At 54.8% G+C, this 18129-nt stretch overlaps 2 protein-coding genes across 6 annotated transcripts in view; both read left to right on the plus strand.

Moving 5' to 3' along the window:
* Positions 1 to 18129, plus strand: part of UBE3B (ubiquitin protein ligase E3B) — a 224352-nt gene that overhangs the window by 188743 nt on the left and 17480 nt on the right. The window lies entirely within an intron of this gene.
* Positions 1 to 18129, plus strand: part of FAM222A (family with sequence similarity 222 member A) — a 49307-nt gene that overhangs the window by 12896 nt on the left and 18282 nt on the right. For both annotated transcript variants that reach the window (XM_079151389.1, XM_079151388.1), the window contains one exon: positions 13284 to 13410. In XM_079151389.1, the coding sequence (XP_079007515.1) occupies positions 13329 to 13410 (82 nt within the window). In that variant the 5' untranslated portion in view covers positions 13284 to 13328. Of the gene's footprint in view, positions 1 to 13283; positions 13411 to 18129 lie in introns of those variants that run through there.

Raw genomic sequence — 18129 nt, forward strand, 5'->3', positions numbered from 1 at the left:
GTAGGTCCAGGAGGAGGTCAGGTGGAGCACACCTGTGTTCTGAGCCTCGTGCAGCCCCTCAGGGCTCCTGCAGCAGACGAGAGGGACATGCCGGCGAGCTTCCTCCGCTCCTGGGGTGGAGCCTGAGGCCGCCTGGGCCAGCTGAGCCCTGGAGCCCGAGCTGCCCCTTCCAGGGGTACCGCAGGGGTCCCGGGCCCAGCAGGTGCCCGCAGCCTAAGGAGATGTGGCCTCTACGCTTTCAGAGATGCCAGCTTTCTTCTCTCGAGATCAAGCGACGAGAATCTGGGTAGATTTTTAGTTTTGTCAATTTTTTTCTTTTTAACATTGGCAACCACTTCACCTTTTTTTTTTAATGCAGCAAACAGGGCAAAGAAAAGATGTGCGTGGGCAGCCTCTCCCAGGCTGCGGTGGTGCTTGGGTGAGGGCATGTCAGGGGTTCCCAGGATGGCCCGTCTTCCCTGTCCCCGGCCACTTGCACCCCCCCAACCCCTCCTGACACCCCCAGCCACGCCCTCCCTGCCTGAGGCGGGAGGCAGGGCCCAGCCCCGCGAGGGCACCACCCAAATAGCTATAATCAGCAGCCTCGCCAAGACTTCAAACTCACCCAATTATCCTGCGAGGGAAAAAAAACACAAAATGAAAACAAATTAACATGTTTGCATAGAAGCCGCCGCAGCAACACACACAGACGCGCAGGCACGCTCGAGCTGGCGCGTGCCCCAGCCCGGCTGGGAGGCCCCGCTGCCATCCTGTCCCCAGGCCTGGCACCCACCTGGACCACGCTCGACCTGGGAGCAAGCCCCGTGACCAGATCGTCCCCAAACCTGACTGGACACTGCCAGGGGCCACCAGCCGCCCGTGTCTTTTCCTGCAGTGCTGGGGAAGGAGCAAGGGCCTACTGTGTGTGAGGCAGACGCTCCACCTCAGAGCCCCGGCCTTTCTTTGCTCTTTTTCTATTGAACATAAAATTCAGTGTGCGCTAGGGTTCCTCTGTACCGCGCTGTGAGGTAGGTGTATTACAAACCCCTTTATACAGGCGGAGAGGCTGAAGCCCAGAGAGGCTAGTGGGCCTGCCCAGCACTGCACAGCGGGCAAGCAGGAGAGCTGGCCTCCTGCCCTGCTGGGTGCCTTTCAGCTCTGTATCAGGCACAGGAGTACTCCAAAGAGGGCTCAGGTGCTCCCCTTTCCAGAAACCGCCTGGCTTGGGGCAGCCCTCTCCTTGGGCCCCATGAAGCTCCATCCAGCCCAGGGTTGGGATGGCTGGCTGGCTGGGTGCCTGGGCATCCCTTCGTGTCTGAGTCTGCTCTGGATCCCACAGCCTGGCATGCGCAGGGGCTCCCTGGGGTTTGATGAATGTGCCCACCAGAGACATCTCCCTGCTCTTAACTGAGCCCCTTTGGGGCCTTGTCCCTGGGGGTTGAAGAACAGTCTGCGGCAGTGAGTGTGGTTTAGTCCGGGAACTCAAGGGTGGGCCGCTTCCCCTTGCCCTGTGTGACGGGCACACCCCTTCACCTCTCAGCTTGCACCGTCCCCCGTGGCCTGGGCCGGAGACGTGCAGGCACACCCCGCTCTGCACACGTCTGCTCTGGCCTAGTCCCCACTGTGGCCCCGAGGGATGCGAGGGTCCCTATGCACTTTCCAGACGGTGAGACCAAGGCCCGAGGCCCTCTGTGACTCCCTGACAGCCCTGCCAGGGCGGTGGCGCTGGGGTTGAACTCAGTTCTGGGGTCATACTGTGCCCCTTCCTGGAGCTGCCTGTGGGGACCGCAGGGGACAGTCCCTCGTGGGGCTTGAGTAAGACTCGTAGGCTGTGTGGTGGTGGTCTCTGGGTGGCCCCTTTGGCATCAGCCTTCTGGCCCGGAGTCCTACCAGCAGCCACTCAGAACAGGGCAGTGGCCAGAGGTCCCAGTGTCCATCCCAGGAGGACACCACCTGTCCTGTGGGACGATGCCCAGTTGGAACCCAACCCACCCTCAGCATGGCCATGCATGGCTTTAGAGTTCACATCCAGACCCCACGAGGTGTCCAGGGACAAGCCCCTTTTCTCTCTTCCCTGAGCCCCTGCCCCACCAAGAGGACAGGAAGCCTGGATGGACTGCATGCCAGGTAATGGGCCCAGTGCCCCGGGTGCTGAGGCAGCGGGGGGCACTCGCAAAGGGAGGCCCAGCCTCTGGGCCCTAAGCCTCTGCCACAGCATAGCGCTGGGGTGTGCACCACCTCCCCACCTGTGCCCCGGCAGGTGACTGTGGGCCCAAGAAGAGGTGCTTGCCACTCACTGGCAGCCCTACCCACTGCCCACTGGATGGGCACCTCAATCCTGTAGGGCCTGGGGTTCCCAGAGTGACGGGGGCAGTGTGTCAGCGAAGTGGAGCCACCAAGAGCCAGATGAGGTGACTGGAGAGGACCGTGAGCCCGGGCCATGCCAGGGGCAGCAGGCCGTGAAGGCACCGACCCTTCCCCGTGTTCACCTGGAGCCTCTCCCGAGTACTGGCCCGAGACCCAGCTCCTCACACGGGGCTCTGGTGGCGGTCACACAAGGTAAGGTAAGACGCGATGCTCGGGAGGGATGGCCCGAGAGCGTAGGATGGGGAGTCACCCCGCACCGTGAGGGCAGGACGGGCGTGTCCGAGGCACCGTGGGGTGGCCCCTCCGACCCCCCTTCTGAGGTTCTGGGAAAGGGGCTGGGAGCTGGTGGGGGCAAGTGCCAGGGAGGAGATTGTTTTCCTTCCCGTTACAAAAGTAGTGTTCACCTTTTAGTGCTCGGAAGTGACGAGCTAGATTTCACGTTGGGGACGTCCCGCCAGGTGCTGGGGGTGCCGGCAACGTCTGGCTTCACCTTGCTTGGGTGACCAGCCGGCAGGGCCAGGCCTTTCCTGGGCTCGGTGCAGCCTGTCCTGGAGAGGGCTCGGGGAGCCACCTGCCCAGCAGCCCGTCGCCCGGCCCTGAGGTGCCGAGCAGCCGTTGTTCTGCGCACATCTGATCCCGTCTCTTCCACGTCGGATCGTTTGTAACCGTCACCAGGCAGTTGGGCTGTCGCTGATTCAATCTCGGCTTTGTGCTGTCACAGCCGTTTTTCTGATTTTGAAAGGAGGCCCATCTTCCAGCCCGCTTTCCAGAGGTGGGGGGATGGACAGAGGAGCTGTGTGTGTGTGTGTGTGTGTGTGTGTGCGCGCGCATGTGTTCATATGCGTCCCCCACGTGAGTACATGCACGTGCTCTCTGCCTCCGCCTCTGAATGCCCAGAGGGGAATTTGGGGTGAGGTAGGCAGACAGGGTCTCCCCAGGCCTGCTGCCTCCACTCTCACCCCAATCCCTCCCGCCTGCCCACCCTGAGCACTTACTGTGCACCCCACTTGCAGATACAGCAGAGACTGCTCTGGTGGAGGAGACAGACAGACACTCATCCATAAAATAATCGAGCAGTTGGTAATGACAGTGAAAGAGCCACAATGGCGACAGGGTAATGCCTGGGCAGAGGGTGGTCGGGGGGTCCTCTCGAGGGTTGGGGTTGTGGCTCAGTGGCATAGTGCTCACCTAGCACGCTTGAAGCCCTGGGTTCGATCCTCAGCACCACATAAATAAAGCAAAGGTATTGTGTCCCCCAAAAAAGGAGAACCTCCTGGAGGAAGTGATGTTTGAGATGAGGCATGAATGAGGAGATGGAGCTGAGGGTGGGGGTGATGGGCAGTGGGCAGCACCGCCACACCTTGGCCACAGGTGGTTACTGAGCTCATGCAGGGAGGCCAGGCTGAACTGAGGTCCCCTGCAGGTATACTGTCCAGCCTGGATTTCGGAGATTTAGTATGAAAAGAACACAAAATGTCTCACGATGACTTTTTGAGGTGACACTAATTTGGACCCATTGGGTTAAATAAGAGACATTAGTAAATTCACTTCTCTGCTAAAAATTTACATATTGGGTACCTCCTACTGCATACTTTCATTGACCAACACTGGCACTGAGACAGAAACAGATGCAAAGGCCCTGGGGTGGGACCGAGGTTGTCCTGTTAGAGGCTCAGAAGACCGGGTGAGGCTGAGCAGTTAGCCAGGCCGTAAGGCAGTGCGGGAAGGGGTTGGGGAAGGGGTTCCCATGAGGCCTCTGAGGAGACTGTTAAAAGGCCAGAGGGGAGTTTCGAGTGGGGACGGACGTGAGATATACAGGGAAGGCTCGGCTCCGCCCTGGGGGTGGAGAGTGGTGTGGAGGCGGGGCCACAGGGCTCATGGACTGCAGGGGTCTGTTGCAGAAAGAGCTGCTACCAGGACCTGCCCAGAGATGGGCTCCCCAGACCGCTCACCGCTTCCTGTTGCTCCTGGGTTTCAAGGCTTCCGGGACTTGTGTCCCCTCTCCTCCCACCGTCCCCCCTCCCCAGCAGCTGTTCCCTGTCACGTCAGTGAATTTACCATGAGCACCGGCCTCCCAAGTCAGGTGGTCAGAGGTTTTGAAGCGTTCTAACAGATGAAGAGAACGCGAGGGGTGCATGTTTGTTGGGGAGAAGGAATGAAACTCCGGGAGACAAGCAGCCACAGGGGCCGCGTGGAGTGGCCGGCACCCAGGCGGCCCGGCCTCCGCCCTCAGCACTTCGCAAACCGTGGTGGGTGACGCACACGACCCGGTCAGAGACGCCCCCGCCAGCACGCAGCGAGGTCGAGAGCTGGGGACTGGCCTGTTCACAAGGGGTGCAGTGTTTGGCTCTCGGAGGCTTAAAAACAAAGCCGGAAGAGACCACTCCCAGGCCGTGGGCTTGCGGGCCGGGCTGGGCCCTGTCATTGAGCCCTTCTGAGCCTCCGTCCAAAGCCTCCATTCATTTTCGTCCCAGCCCCAGAGGCATCTGTTGAGCTTGCTTTGGGCTACAAGTCACAACCAGCCCTTAGCAGCTGCTGTCCCTGCGGTCAGCTCTCCACCCTCAGACCCTCGGGGCCTTTCTGCCCCCCTCCACCCTGCTGCCCGAGGCCCTGGACGGCCCCTCTGGCCTGCGTGTCCTCTTGGTACAGTGGCAGCTGTCATTCTCCAAGTCGTGCGTGGGTAAAGTGAGGTGATGTCTAGAAAGTGCCGAGCCCATGGGGAACACTAAAAATAAAAGTTAGCTCTTACTGTTGCTCTTACTATCGGCTTTCCTCCTTCCTGGTTTAACCCTGACTGTGGGCAGGGCCTGGGGTTGGGGGTGATGGCTGGGAACACGGAGCCCCTTCCGCCCTCTGCCCTTGACACGTGGTGCTCCCTCTTTGGGGACCCCTAATGCCTGGCCTCATCTGATAACACCTCCGTTTTGGCCTGTGTTTACATGTTGCTCCTCCAGAAAGCTTCATGCCCTCTCCCCAAAATCTGGGTTGGGGGCGCTTCCCGCCAAGCCCTCCAGCCCACACGGTGACCTCACAGTAGGATATTTCCTATTGATTCCCAGCTTGCTCCACCTTTTCGGGAAGGTGATGATGGAGATTGCCACTTTTTATGCAAGAGCTAAGACCAGGATCTGGGGGGGGGGGGGGGGCGGGGGTGCTCTCCAAACTTCCCACCTTGGGGTCTGGCTCTCTGGAAAGGGTGTTTTAGGAGGTGACAGCTGGGCAGGAGTCTGGGATTTGGGCCTTCCTCCCGAAGGCTTGTTACTTGAGGAGTCCACGCATCCACTCCCTAGGAACTGCCTGTTGGGGTCGGGACTCCCGGAGAGGGCCAGTCAGGTGTCCCAGTGTCTGTGACTGCTCCCTGATTTCTGGAGGGGGCTTTTGAGCATTCATATTGAGTCCCCAGTGCCCACACTGAGTCTCTCCTTGCCCTAAACCAGCACTTGTCCACAGCAGGGTATCTCCGCCGGAGTTTGGGGGCCTCTGGTGGCTCCCCCTGGATGAGGTGTTTTCAGCTCCCCTCCCGGAGGCTGGATCTGCTGCTGCTGTGGCCGAGCCGTCTCAGTCTCCCCACGCCTTCCTTCCTTCCCTGGCATCCTGGCTCCTCCCCCTCTGTCACTTCCTCCTCCTTCCTGCCCACGGTTGAGAGTAATCATATACAATGCCAGCATGAGGACCCTGGCACTGTGTGGGTACAAATTCATGGTAAGGAATTAGCCCTTTTTCAGATAAAGAAACCGAGGCTCAGAGAGATGGAGGAATTTGCCCAAAGCCAGAGTTCAGGGATAAAGGTGGGATTTAGGTAAAGGATAGGACTCCGGCTCCAAAGCCTGGGACAGGATACTGTCCTCCTCCCGTGAGGCAGTGGGGTGCCTTCCGCCTTGGCATCCCTGGGCCAGGCAGGAGGGTCCCATCGTGGCTGCCACTCTTCCTGCCTCCAACAGCTCCTATCCCATCAGGATCTGTGACTGTCCCACATGTAGCACAAGAATTGGCACACAGTAGGGGCTTGTCAGGCTGCCATGACCTCACAGGCTAGTTCCCATGGTGCCTGAGGTCGCTGTGCTCTGGACTTGGCCCCGTCCCTTTCTTGGCACTTCGGCTGGGAGCTGGCCGCGGTGCTGAAGGGCTGTGGGACATCCACCCACCCCCCAGCCCTGTGTCCCATCCTTCCTGAGCCCGCCTGTCCTTCAGGACCAGTTTTTCTGGAGCCCACAATGCACTGCTGTCAGCCCTGGGAGCCGATGTGGGAAGGGTCACGAGGATACATCAGGCATCCACCCACTGGGCCACCCTAACACATTGACACACACCGTGGGTCTTAGGAGCCCTGAGGAACCTGGGCTTGAGCTGAAACTCAGGCAGACTCTTAAGGGGGAGGGGTTGCCTGAGCCAGGGCCTGTGAGCCAGCCTCAGCATCGAGGGATGCCCAACTGAGGACCCTGGCCACCGGCCAGGATTCAGGATTGTCACTTTGTTGTTTGCTTGTCCCTTTGGCCCAGAACTGCCAGCATCTCTGGCTCCTAGGGCCCAGCCCAGAAGCAGGCCTGGAGGGGGGTCTGGACTGAGCAGGAGGAGGTGAGAGCCAGGCATGTGCAGGCTGGCACCCCTGTCCTGGGAGCAGATTCGCATCTCAGACCCCTGGCTTGGGGGCGGGCGGGGGGGATGCCACAGTACTTGTGGGGACATGAGGGCTCTGGTTGAAGGGCACAGTGCTCCCCAACCCCGACCTTAAAAGAGAGTAAAAATCCCCTTCCGGTGCTGCGGCCCCAGTAGCGGTGGGAAATAATCACTTTTCACAGGCCCTTATCCACAGCCAAGCCCTGTGCCGGTTTAATCAGCAGTGCCCGTGTGACTGTGTGACTGGAAGATTCCCCGGCTGGAGAGATCAGGAGAGGGGTTAAAGAAAATTACCCTGGCCTTCTCCATGCTAATGTAATCTCTAACCAGATCTGCCTAGCCGCAGCTCAAATTGCTTTTTAGATTAACATTTAATTATTAACAGGGTCCCCTGGCAGGCCTGGGGCTCTCAGAACAGGGATGGGGGAGGGAGCGGCAGGAGGGAGTGGGGGTGGGGTGGGCTTCGGCTCTGGCTGCCTTGCAGAGACTGGCTGAGGGGGGAGAGAAGGAGCCAGGCAGGGGAGGGAGGGGGTCAGGCCGGGAGCAAGACAGACAGACAGAGGAAAGGAGAAGTGAGACACCCACGGGGTAGAGGAAGTGGAGGGTGGACCTTCCCGTGGTGGGGACCCAGAAGGCCCGAGGAAGGGACTGTGCACCCAGGTTCCCAATGACACTTTTGAGCGAGGACCCTGCACCCTTCCTTCCTGGCCCTGGGCAGGCTGGTTTCTGGCCCTTTGCAGTTTAGAGAGTCCTGTGCTTTCTGAGGCTTTGTGCTGCTGCTGGGGACCCACCAGAGATGTGACTCCCTCAGGGTCTCGCAGCCAGGGCCGACCCCCATCCTGCATCCCTTCTCCTTCCTAGGCCTGGGCTCCCAGCTCCACTCAGGCCTTCCCTGAGTTTGGGGGCAGCTGGGTGACCAGGACAGCATGAAGAGAAGGGGATGTCAGTGACAGCTAGGGGCTGGAGGTGGGGTTGGGGTCCTGCCTCTCCCCAGGGAGGCTGGGAGGCCTGTGGCCTAAGGCACATGTCTCTTTGACCACCTTTTAGGGAACTCAAAAGTCCTCACTGGCCACTCAGCTCCCTTATGAGCTGTGGGTTTCGAAGCCTCTCGGAAGTAGGAACCATAGCCAGGTGTGGTGACCCATGCCTGTACCCCCGGCGGCCTGGGGGGCTGCAGCAGGAGGAGCACAAGTTTGAGACCAGCCTGGAACTTGAGACCCTGTCTCAAAATGATAAGTCAAAAGGGCTGGGACATGGCTCAGTGGGAGGGTGCCCCTGAGCGCCGTCCCCGGTACCCCCGGCAGAAGGAGGGACGGAAGGAAGGGGTTGCACCTAAAATCCTTACTGCACGCCGGTGCTGTGCTTGGGTCGTGACCGAAAGCCAAGTGGTGACATCCTCTCGTGGCAGGCGCTGGGTGGTCCTCATGTAGTCGGCTGGTGCACTTCTCACCCAGGGTCAGTTAGGGAGACAGAGACTCAGGTGCTGTGGCTTCCTCAGGGTCACTCAGTCAATGGGAACCCCTGTGCTGGCTGGTGACACTGGCCCTCGGGCTGGCTCTCCTCTCTGGACTCCTAGTCCTGTGGGACACCAGGAGGGGACTGGCACGACTTTCCTCTCAAGCCACAGCTGGTCTCAGGCCTTGAGTGGAGCCTGGCTGCTCCAGGGACCAGGGGGAGGCAGAGGGCTGGAAGTGGCGCAGCCTGTGGCCTTGACAGGGCCGCCACCTTGTCCTGCCTCAGGGCCCAAGTATGGCTTCATGCTGCCCTGCCCCCAGGACAGCCCAGCCTGACTGGGAGACAGACGCTGATCTGCACACTAAGGGCGAATCCCACTGCCTATGCCTGCAGGAATTGGGGGCAGGAGGGAGAGACCAGGGAAAGTCCATTTTCAGTTGGGGCTAGATTTCGTTATGGAGGGTCAGTTCTGGTGGGATATTGCCCTGGGGCCTTCTGGCTGGACATTCTTAGCAGCTGCCACAACAACACATAGCATGGGCTTGGGCCCCCAAAGATGCCTGGCAAGAGCTTGCCACCTGCAGGTGGGGTGGGTGTAGAGGAGGCAGGGCCTGGCCTTACTCATCCCAGTATTTTGGGGGGTGGGTTGCTGGGGACTGAACCCAGGGACACTCGCACTGAGCTACATCCCCAGTCCTTCCATTTCATTTTGAGACAGGGCTGCACTAAGCTGCCGAGGATGACCAGGAACTTGTGACCCTAGCTGAGATTCCGGGCGTGGCCATGGCGCCCAGCTTCCTCTCAGCGCAGGCTCAGCCCATGCTCGTACTCGGTGGGGTGTGTGTGGAGTGGATCCCCTCCTGGGAGCCCCCGCCCTCCTTTCTCTCCTCCCTCTGTGATTCCAGCCCCTCCTGCAATGGAAACCAAGCAGATTCCAGCCCTCCGGGCAGCAGGCCTCTTCCTTCCGGCCTGGTGGGCTGGAGCTGGGCCGATGGGCACCCCCTGCCATGATGGCCTTGCCCAACCATGGGCTGAGGTTCCGGGTCTGACTGGGGACCCGGCCGCCTCAGTGTCGTGTGACCTTGTACCAACTGCTTCCTCCGTCTGTGACCATTTCCTCATCTGTGAAATGGGGCTAAAAACAGACGCACCACAGAGCCTGCCCGGGCGATGCAGCCAGCTGAGGGACCAGGTGCCCCAGGGCTGGCCCAGAGGGGACGGTCAGGAAGTGCTTGCTGCTGGGATCAGTACCAAGGTGCACATTGCTGTTTCCAGACCTCCCCCTCCCACTGGTGTGGGGGCTCCCGGACACCCCCTGCAGCCAGCCAGGCAGGGAGCCATGACAAAAGCAGGCAGGCCAAAGGCCCCAATTCCCCGTTCTTTTAATAAAAATAAAGATGGCCCACAGACATCCCTCTCCTGCTCATTGTTCTGCCAAGGCAAGCGGCAGACTCAATTCCTCCTTGGACTTGGGAAGTTCTTCCTCTCTCCCCTCCCCTGTCACATTTCCTTTATCTAAATCCTCAGCTATGAAAGGGCATATCGACAGCTGGGGGCGTTATCTGGTGGAGGGGACCTTTTCCTCGGTGTCTCCGAGATAAGGCGTCTTATCAGCCCCCCGTGTCAGGGACGGTGCCAAAGCATTCTAATCATTGAGACTTGCGACATTTTTCTCCCTCCCTCTCACCCCCCTTTTTATTATTAAAGCCACAAAAGACCTTGAGCTTATAAACAGTCTGATTTGCAGATAGGATTTCAAAATGAGCAGCTCTCCGGATAGTCCCTGGCAAAGCTGGGCGCGTCACGAATCCACATGGCGACTCTGGGGGGACTGGCTTTCTGCAGCTGGGATGATGCCAGGCAGCGAGGGGCCAGAGTAGGGTCACAAAAAAGATCTTGAGTGCTTTATGTGCCCACTCAGTCCTGCCCCGAGCTTGCTGTGTGATCTTGTGCAGGACACTTGGCTTCTCTGGGCCTCTGTTACTTCATCTGCAGATAACCAGTTCATTGATGGAACCATTCAGTTGACCCCTCTTTATTAAATGACGACTCTTTGCAAGGCACTGGGGAGAGAAAAATGAGACCCACACGGTCTTTGCCACTGAGAAACTCATAGTCCAGTGGCGAGAAACAGACATGAAATTTGGCAATTACCATGGGGTGCAATTAGGTCTGTGGTGGGGGCACCCAGAAGGGGGGACGCTGAGCCAGGACCTGGAGGGACAGATCTGAGTTAAGACGGATCTGGGGGGCAGTGCTGTTGGAAGAGGGGCCGTGTCTGTGCAGGTCTGGAGGCCAGGAGAGATGAGATGGGCAGTCCACGGGGCCTCGAGTGCCCAGCAGAGAGAGTCAGGCTGTCTTCCGAGGCTCCTTCCGAGAGGAGTTTTAAGGCCCAGGAGGAAGTTCTGATTTGTAGGTGATGCAGATGATACAGGAATGGAGTGCTGGTCCACAGGTGCCTCACTGGGACGGCCCTGGAAAGGCCCAGCTGAGGCCTTACCTTGGACACCATCTCCTCCCAGAAATCCTCTCTGGCCCCCTGAGCTCAGTTGCCTGGCCCCTCTTGGCTCCCAGCCCCGCCTGGGCCTCCAGCATCAGACCCCCTGGAAGGGCAGCCGTGGGACCCGATGGGGCTCCAGAGCATGCCCGGCGTGGCCTGTGCAGAATTGGGGCCGGGGCTGGAGAGGAACTGAGTTTCTGGCGCCTGGTGAAAGGCTGGAGGTAAAAAGAAAACAGACCTGGGGGACCAGAGGGTCCACGGGGTGACTTCTTTACCAAGCCAGAGATGGACAGTAGCCCTCCTGGGGTCACAGCAAGAGCTGGGGTGGAGGACGTCCCGGGTTTCCAACCCAGGGCTTCCTTCCTCCCCGGCCCCGCCCTGCCCACCGCGGGCAGCAGCCGAGCCCTGTGGTGAAGGGCAGGCACACCGGCCGCTGCTGCTGGGTGCCCTGGGCTGGGCACTGCCCCTCTCTGGTCTGGGTTCCCCATCTGGGGAGGGGTGGGCGCAGGCTGGCTTTCTCCGGCTGATGGGGGGGTCACTGTTGGAGCTGGAATGGGTCATCACCAGCCTCTTACCTCGGGGGGGGGGGTGCCAGCCCCGCTTGTCCCTGGGGACCTCCTGCAGGAGGGTGCCAGCCGCAGGAGCAGGCGCACTTGGTGTGGGCAGGGGCCCCTGGGAGTGTGGCGGAGTGGGTGGGGCAGAGCCCACGTGCCGGGTGTGTCCTCCAGGCCTGTGTCAAGGGACACGGTGGCAGCGGCCCCAGCCAGGCCTGCTCCCGCCACCTGCTCACGTCCTAGGTCCCAGGGGAGCGGCGCTGCGTGCCGCAGTCAAGGACTGCATCCCCGTGAGGAGCCCACTTGAGTCCCTTTCTCAACTGTGATTTCCGCCTGATTGTAATGGCATATTTTAAAATTACCAGAAATCAAAGCCGGGAAGTGGATACTGCAGCTTTTAGTGCCTCTGCCGCCTTCAGGCTGGCGATCGGGGGAGGGGGGAGGATCACCTCCCCTCCCCCCATGGCCACCCCCCTCCTCTCTCTCTCTCTCTCTCTCTCTCTCTCTCTCTCTCTCGCTCTTTTTTTTTTTTTTTTTTGAGACAGTAATAGGAGAAAATTGGTTTTGAAACTGAATAAAAGTCCCTTTCAGAGGAAATCATTTCTTTCAGGGTACCTTTGCTGAAAGTAAAATAGAACATAATGAAAGGTGGTTACGTGATTGTCTTTCATTTACCAAGAGGCCAGGACAGACGGAGGCTGCCGCCGTCTCGGGGAAATACAAGATTGGAATAATTGCACCGTAACAAGGAGCTTGTTGTGAAATTAGTATCTTAAGAAAGTAGTGAAAAAAGCCTTTTCCTCATGAATACTTCATTATTAGAAGAAAGCGGCAGAATTTAGGGCAGCAGGCACCTGTTTAGGATTAAATAACTTCCCTTTCTTCCCCGCCACACACGCCCGTCCTCCTTTCCTTCTCTCTTCAAACCAACGTGAAGACAGAGGTGACCCAGCCCGGCTGCTTGGGGCCTTGCCCAGGATAGGATGCCTGTGTGGGTGGCCCTCAGGGGAGCCAGGATGGAAGGGCCTGGCGGGAAAAACGTCCACCTCTCCTGGTGGCCTCCAAGACAGGCCTGTCTGGATGCTGCTCCTGAGGGGCTCCGGGCTCTTGGGAATGTGCCTCGGCCTGAAGTGTCCTGCAGCGCCTGTGGGGAGCCATGTCTGAGCTGCTCGGCAGAGCAGGGCCGCGTTGGGTGACCCTTTCCTTCCCACTGGGGTGAGGGGCTCTGTCAGGCCATGACAGAGATTCGGATCAGAGCAGCCTTGGTGGCCTGTGGCGCCTGGGCTGAGTGCTCTTGTGGATCAGGGTTGGATCAGCCTCCAACAGCCCGACATCTCCGGCAAGGACCAGACCCGTACTTGAGCGAAGCGGGACAGTGAGTACCCACTGGTATATTTCCTGGGCAGCCCTACGCAGATTCCAGAGATGACCAGATGGGGCGAGTCTTCCTCCCCTTGATAAGCTGAGGCCGATCTGCTCACACGGGGTCACCAGCCAGAAGGACAGCCTGCCTTGGGACACACGGGGTGAGGATCTGCCCCTACCTCTGGGCCTGTCAGGACAGCCTGATACAGGAGGGGCCCGCAGAGGCACATCTGCCTCCTCGTGATGGGAGGCCACCACTCAGGAGGCCTGGGCGAGGCCTAGGTGAGCTTCCAGATGCTCGGGCCTGGGTCTCCTCACTTGCTGAGTGACGGGAAGGGATGACGTCTGCGCTCAGTCTCCATGGTTTTGCAGGATGCTGGGGAGGGTGATGGAGGTGGGTCTGGGGTTGTCCTCAAATGACAAGCACCTCGCCTCCCTCCCCACAGGGACCCTGCTGCAGAGTGCACCCCCCGGGGGTCCCCGGCTCAGCCATGCTGGCCTGTCTGCAGAGGACCCAGAACCCTCCCGGCCAACACCTGGCCTGCCCGAGCAGGAGCCTGGAGCTTCGCAAGTGTGAGTATCCTGTCCCCAGCCTCCAGGGCCTCTTCCTCTACCGGCTCTGAGTGACCAGGGCTTGCTTTCTGTTCTTCAGGCCGTCACAGGGCAGGTCCTGGCCAAGGAATGTCACTCGCCCCATGATGCCAGCCAACCCCATCTTAAAGGCCTCTAAGCCTTTGCCCACGCTCTGCTGTCCACCCCAACCCCAACGGTGACACCCACTCCCTGGTCTGGCCAGCTCCCACTGAGCATGGCCTGCTCTCCTTCCCTGCAGCCTCTGTGCTCCACACCAGCACCGTGACCCGACCCTTGTTCTGGACCCCGCCACCCAGCACGTCTGACTCTCCCTCGTTTTCCTGCATTAACAGAAGGTAGCACAGCATTGAAGCAAGAATCATCCTGGACAGGAGCTCAGCCCAGGGCCTCTCGTTGGCCCTGAGCCTGTCCTTGGTCTTGAGCCTTCCTTCCCCTGGGTCTTGCTTTTTCGGTGTATCAAATTAGGGAGCTGGACTTGGTGACCTTCAGGGGTCTGTCCTCCTCGACTGTTGCCCACCAGGTTATTAAACTCTGACAATTTTTAGCCACGACAGGGCTTTAAAATTTTTTGTTGAAGTACCTGGAAACAGTTCACATCAGGGAGATTTGCATAAAGATCTGGATTTCCAGGGTTCTTCCTGCAGAACATCAGAGGATCTGTTGACATAGGCCTGTGCTGCCACACCACAGCTGTTGGTCAGAGCTGAACTGTTTATTGCCTCTTCAAAAGCAATGTTCATCTCCGGCATGCCACAGTTCCCACCTCTCCCTACTGCTTCTCTCCTGGAGCTAGGATCAGTTACCACGTATCATTACGCTTTTACTTTTTTTTTTTGTAAGTATTTGTTCATCTTTAGACAAGGTTGCTCTCTTATCATACGCATGGATGCTCCAGAGCACCATGCAAGACAGCCTGTTTCCTGGCCCTGTCTCCATCACAGCATGACCTCAAACTCAAGTGTCTCACCTGAGCAGTGAACATAGGATCAGTGTCATTTTAGTTTAGTTTGTAAAGAACGAGGTTGAAGACCTTTTCCTGTTCTAGCCATTTGTCTTTCCTTTGAATCATCTACCCATCTCCTTGGTCCATGTTTTCGACTGCATGGTTGTCTTGTCCTTCCTTATTGATTTGTAGGAGCTATTTGTATATGAAGGAATTAGACCTCTGTCTTTTCATTTGTCTTTGGTTCCACCATGGAGGAATTTTCTTCAAGAAGTGAGATTTGTCAGTATTTCCTTTTATGGCTTTTGGATTTTGCATCACATTTACCAAGTCCTTCCTCTGGCTAAAATACTAACAATAATTATTGTTATAACTATATAACAATAGTAATAATAATCATTATTATTTGAGAGGAGGTCTCAAACTTGTGGGCTCAAGTGATCTCTCCCACCTGAGCCTTCTGAGTGTCTGGGACTACAGATGCATACCACCATGCCCAACTTGAGATTATTATTATTATTTTTTTTTCAAAGGAAAAATTTCCTCAAGGTTTTTTCTAGTTTTTTTAATGTTTGATGGTTTTTTTTTTTTTTCTTTTTTTCTTTTTTTTTTTTTTTGGTACTAGGGATTGAACTCAAGGCACTTAACCACTGAGCCACATCCCCAGCCCTATTTGGTATTTTATTTAGAGACAGGGTCTCCCTGAGTTGCTTAGCGCCCCACTTTTGCTGAGGCTGGCTTTGAACTCACGATCCTCCTGTCTCAACCTCCCGAGCCACTGTGCACCACCACACCTGGCTCTCTTTTGGTTTTTTAAAATGTATATATGATCTACATATTTCTTAAGTCATCTTTTTTTAGTGGTATTTTAAAAAATATCTGGTCTCCATTTTGTAATTTATCTAGTATGAAAGGTGTGGTATGGATCCCAGTGGATTCAAATATCAGTGCAATGCTGGGTTTTGTTTTTTTTTTCCCTGGGGACTTCCTGGGGATTGAACTCAGGGGCACTCAACCACTGAGCCACCGCCCCAGCCCTGTTTTGTATTTTATTTAGAGACAGAGTCTCACTGAGTTGCTTGAGTGCCTCGCTTTTGCCGAGGCTGGCTTTGAACTCGAGATCTTCCTGCCTCAGCTTCCCAGCCACTGAGATTATAGGTGCGTACCACCGCCCCCAGCTTGCAGTGATGTTTTAATTATTGTAGTGTTATGATACATTTGAAAAACTGAACAGCTTTACTAAGATATGATTCAGATACCATTTACCCATTTGAAGTGTTACAACTCAGTGGTTTTTAGTATAGTCACCAAATGGTGTGACCATCACCACTATTTGAGAACATTTTCATAAGAAGAAGAAACCCCATGCCCATCGAGAGCTACCCCTCGTCCCCCGCCTGCCCCCTCTTCCTCTACAGATTTCCCAATTCTGAACGCTCCTGAGCGTGGACTCAGATTGTGTGCGATCTTTTGCTCCTGGCTTCTTTTGCTTAGCGTGGCGTTTTCAGGACTCACTCAGGCCACAGCGGGAATATGATACATTTTGATATGTGGCGGAGCCTGTTGCTCCTTGTTGTTCCCCCCCTCTGAATCTCCTTCTGTATTTATTTTCTTGTCTGAACTATGAAATCCACTTACTGAGCAAAAAACAAACCCTATTTGTGTTTAAACTGGTGTTGCATTACCCTTACAGATGAATCTGGGAAGAAATGTCCATTTTATAATGCCGTCTTTTCCTCCAGGAACGTACTATGCCTTTTGGTTTATTTGAACTTCCTTTTGTGTCCCTCAGGAATTTTAATGTTTGCCTCATTTAGATCTTGCACAGTGTTTGGTTATGTTTACTTCTGCATAGTTTAGCTTTTTGATTAGTTTCAACTTAGACTCTTGGGTTTTCTAGTTATCATTGCAAATGATATTTTTACCTCCTACTTTGTTTTATTCCTTTATTTCTCAGTTTTATCTAATAGAGTTGGCTACTACCCCTGGAACAATGAAAATAATGATGGTAATAGATATTCTTGCTTTGTAGCTTCTAGATTTCTCCATTGAGGAAATGTGACTTTGGGGCAGGTGTTTTATTGAATGAAGTAAGTCTTCATCTCATCCTGTTTAATTAAGGTGTATTAAAATCAAGAGCACACATTGAACTTTCCCAAATGATTTTTCAGTGTTTATGAAAATAAATGTGTGGTTTCTTTCCTTCAGTCTATTAATATGAATGTCAGTAATAAGAGCTTTTCATATTAAACCATCCTTGCATTCCTGGTTGAACTCCACTTCATTGTGGCATGTATTTTTTTATAATACGCTTTCTGGGTTGGATTTGTTATTTTACCTAGATTTGTTTGCCTTAATTTCATCAGATTGTTCTTTTTCTGGAAGGATTTTTTGGTTGGGTTTTGCAGTCTGCAGACTTACCTTTTCCCTGCTTTGGGACAATCTGCATAGACATGAAATGATGTGTTCTTTTAAGGTTGGCTAATCCCCATGAAACTGTCGGGAGTAGTGCATTTATTTGGAGTGGATTGATAATGTCCTCTATTTCTTCTGCAAGAATTGGTTAATCAAAAAAAAAAATTAGTTGTCGATGGACCTTTATTTTATTTATTTATATGTGGTGCTGAGAATCAAACTCAGTGCCTCACACATACTAGGCCAGTGCTCTACCACTGAGCCACAAACCCAGCCCAAGACCTGGTTAATTTTAATTGTCCTACTGCCTCTTGAATGAATTTGGTAAATTGTTTGTCTTAGAAACTATCCATTTTATCCAGGTGTACGTGTGCATGTATGTGTGTCTTTTTGTAGTCCTAGGGATTAAACGCAGGCTCTTGCACGTGCTACTACTGAACTGCATCCCCAGCCCTTTTTATTTTGAGATAGGGTCTCACCAAGTTGCTGGCCTCAAACTTGCAATCCTCCTGCCTCAGCCTCCCAAGCCTCTGGGTATTACAGGCGTGTGCCACCACACCCAGCTCTTAATTTCTTATACTGTGTATTTCGTACTGTTTTTCCATTTTTCTTGATTGGGTTAGTTAGCTAATGATATTATCCATATCCCTTCCCCAAAGATCCAGCTTTAGAATTTTTTTTTTTTTTTTAGTAATTACCCTTTTCTGAATTTTAATTCATAAATTTACACTTTTACCTTTATTTAAACTTTTTTTCTATTTTGTAAAAAATCTCTCAAGTTACTTGAATCTTTTTATAAACAGGGAAAATGAAGGCTGTCTCTGAGCACTTCCTTAGCTCTGTCCTATAGGTTCTCATAGGTAGTGATTTCAATTTCAGTGATTTCTAGATATTTCAACATCTTGGTTTTGATTCTTTAAGACTCATTTGAGCCCCACACATCTAATTAGGTAGTAGGTGCTTTCTAGCATTTTATTTTATTTTGCATTATGAACAGAGAATCTTACCTGTTTCTGCTTCTTTGGAACTTACTGAAGTTTTCTGTGTGATATAATCTACAGTAATTTTTGTATATCTTGTGGGGTTTTTTTGTTTGTTTGTTTGTTTTAAATGGGGACTTAAAAGAAGGTGTGGCCCTGTTTTCAGGATTCGGATTTGGTATGTACCAATTATATCTACCCCAGTAATTCTGTTAATTAGGTCTTCCGTGTCTTACCTGTCACGGATGGAGGAGGAAGCAGACACCTTCTGCTCGTGTGTTCCAGTCTAGTTCCTTCTGTATCACCTGCAGCTTTGACCTTATGATCCAGCATGATTTTGTGCTTAAATATTACTGCCTT

The sequence above is a fragment of the Sciurus vulgaris genome (genome assembly GCF_902686455.1).
Source record: "Sciurus vulgaris genome assembly, chromosome: 8".
NCBI classification, from domain to species: Eukaryota; Metazoa; Chordata; class Mammalia; order Rodentia; family Sciuridae; genus Sciurus; species Sciurus vulgaris.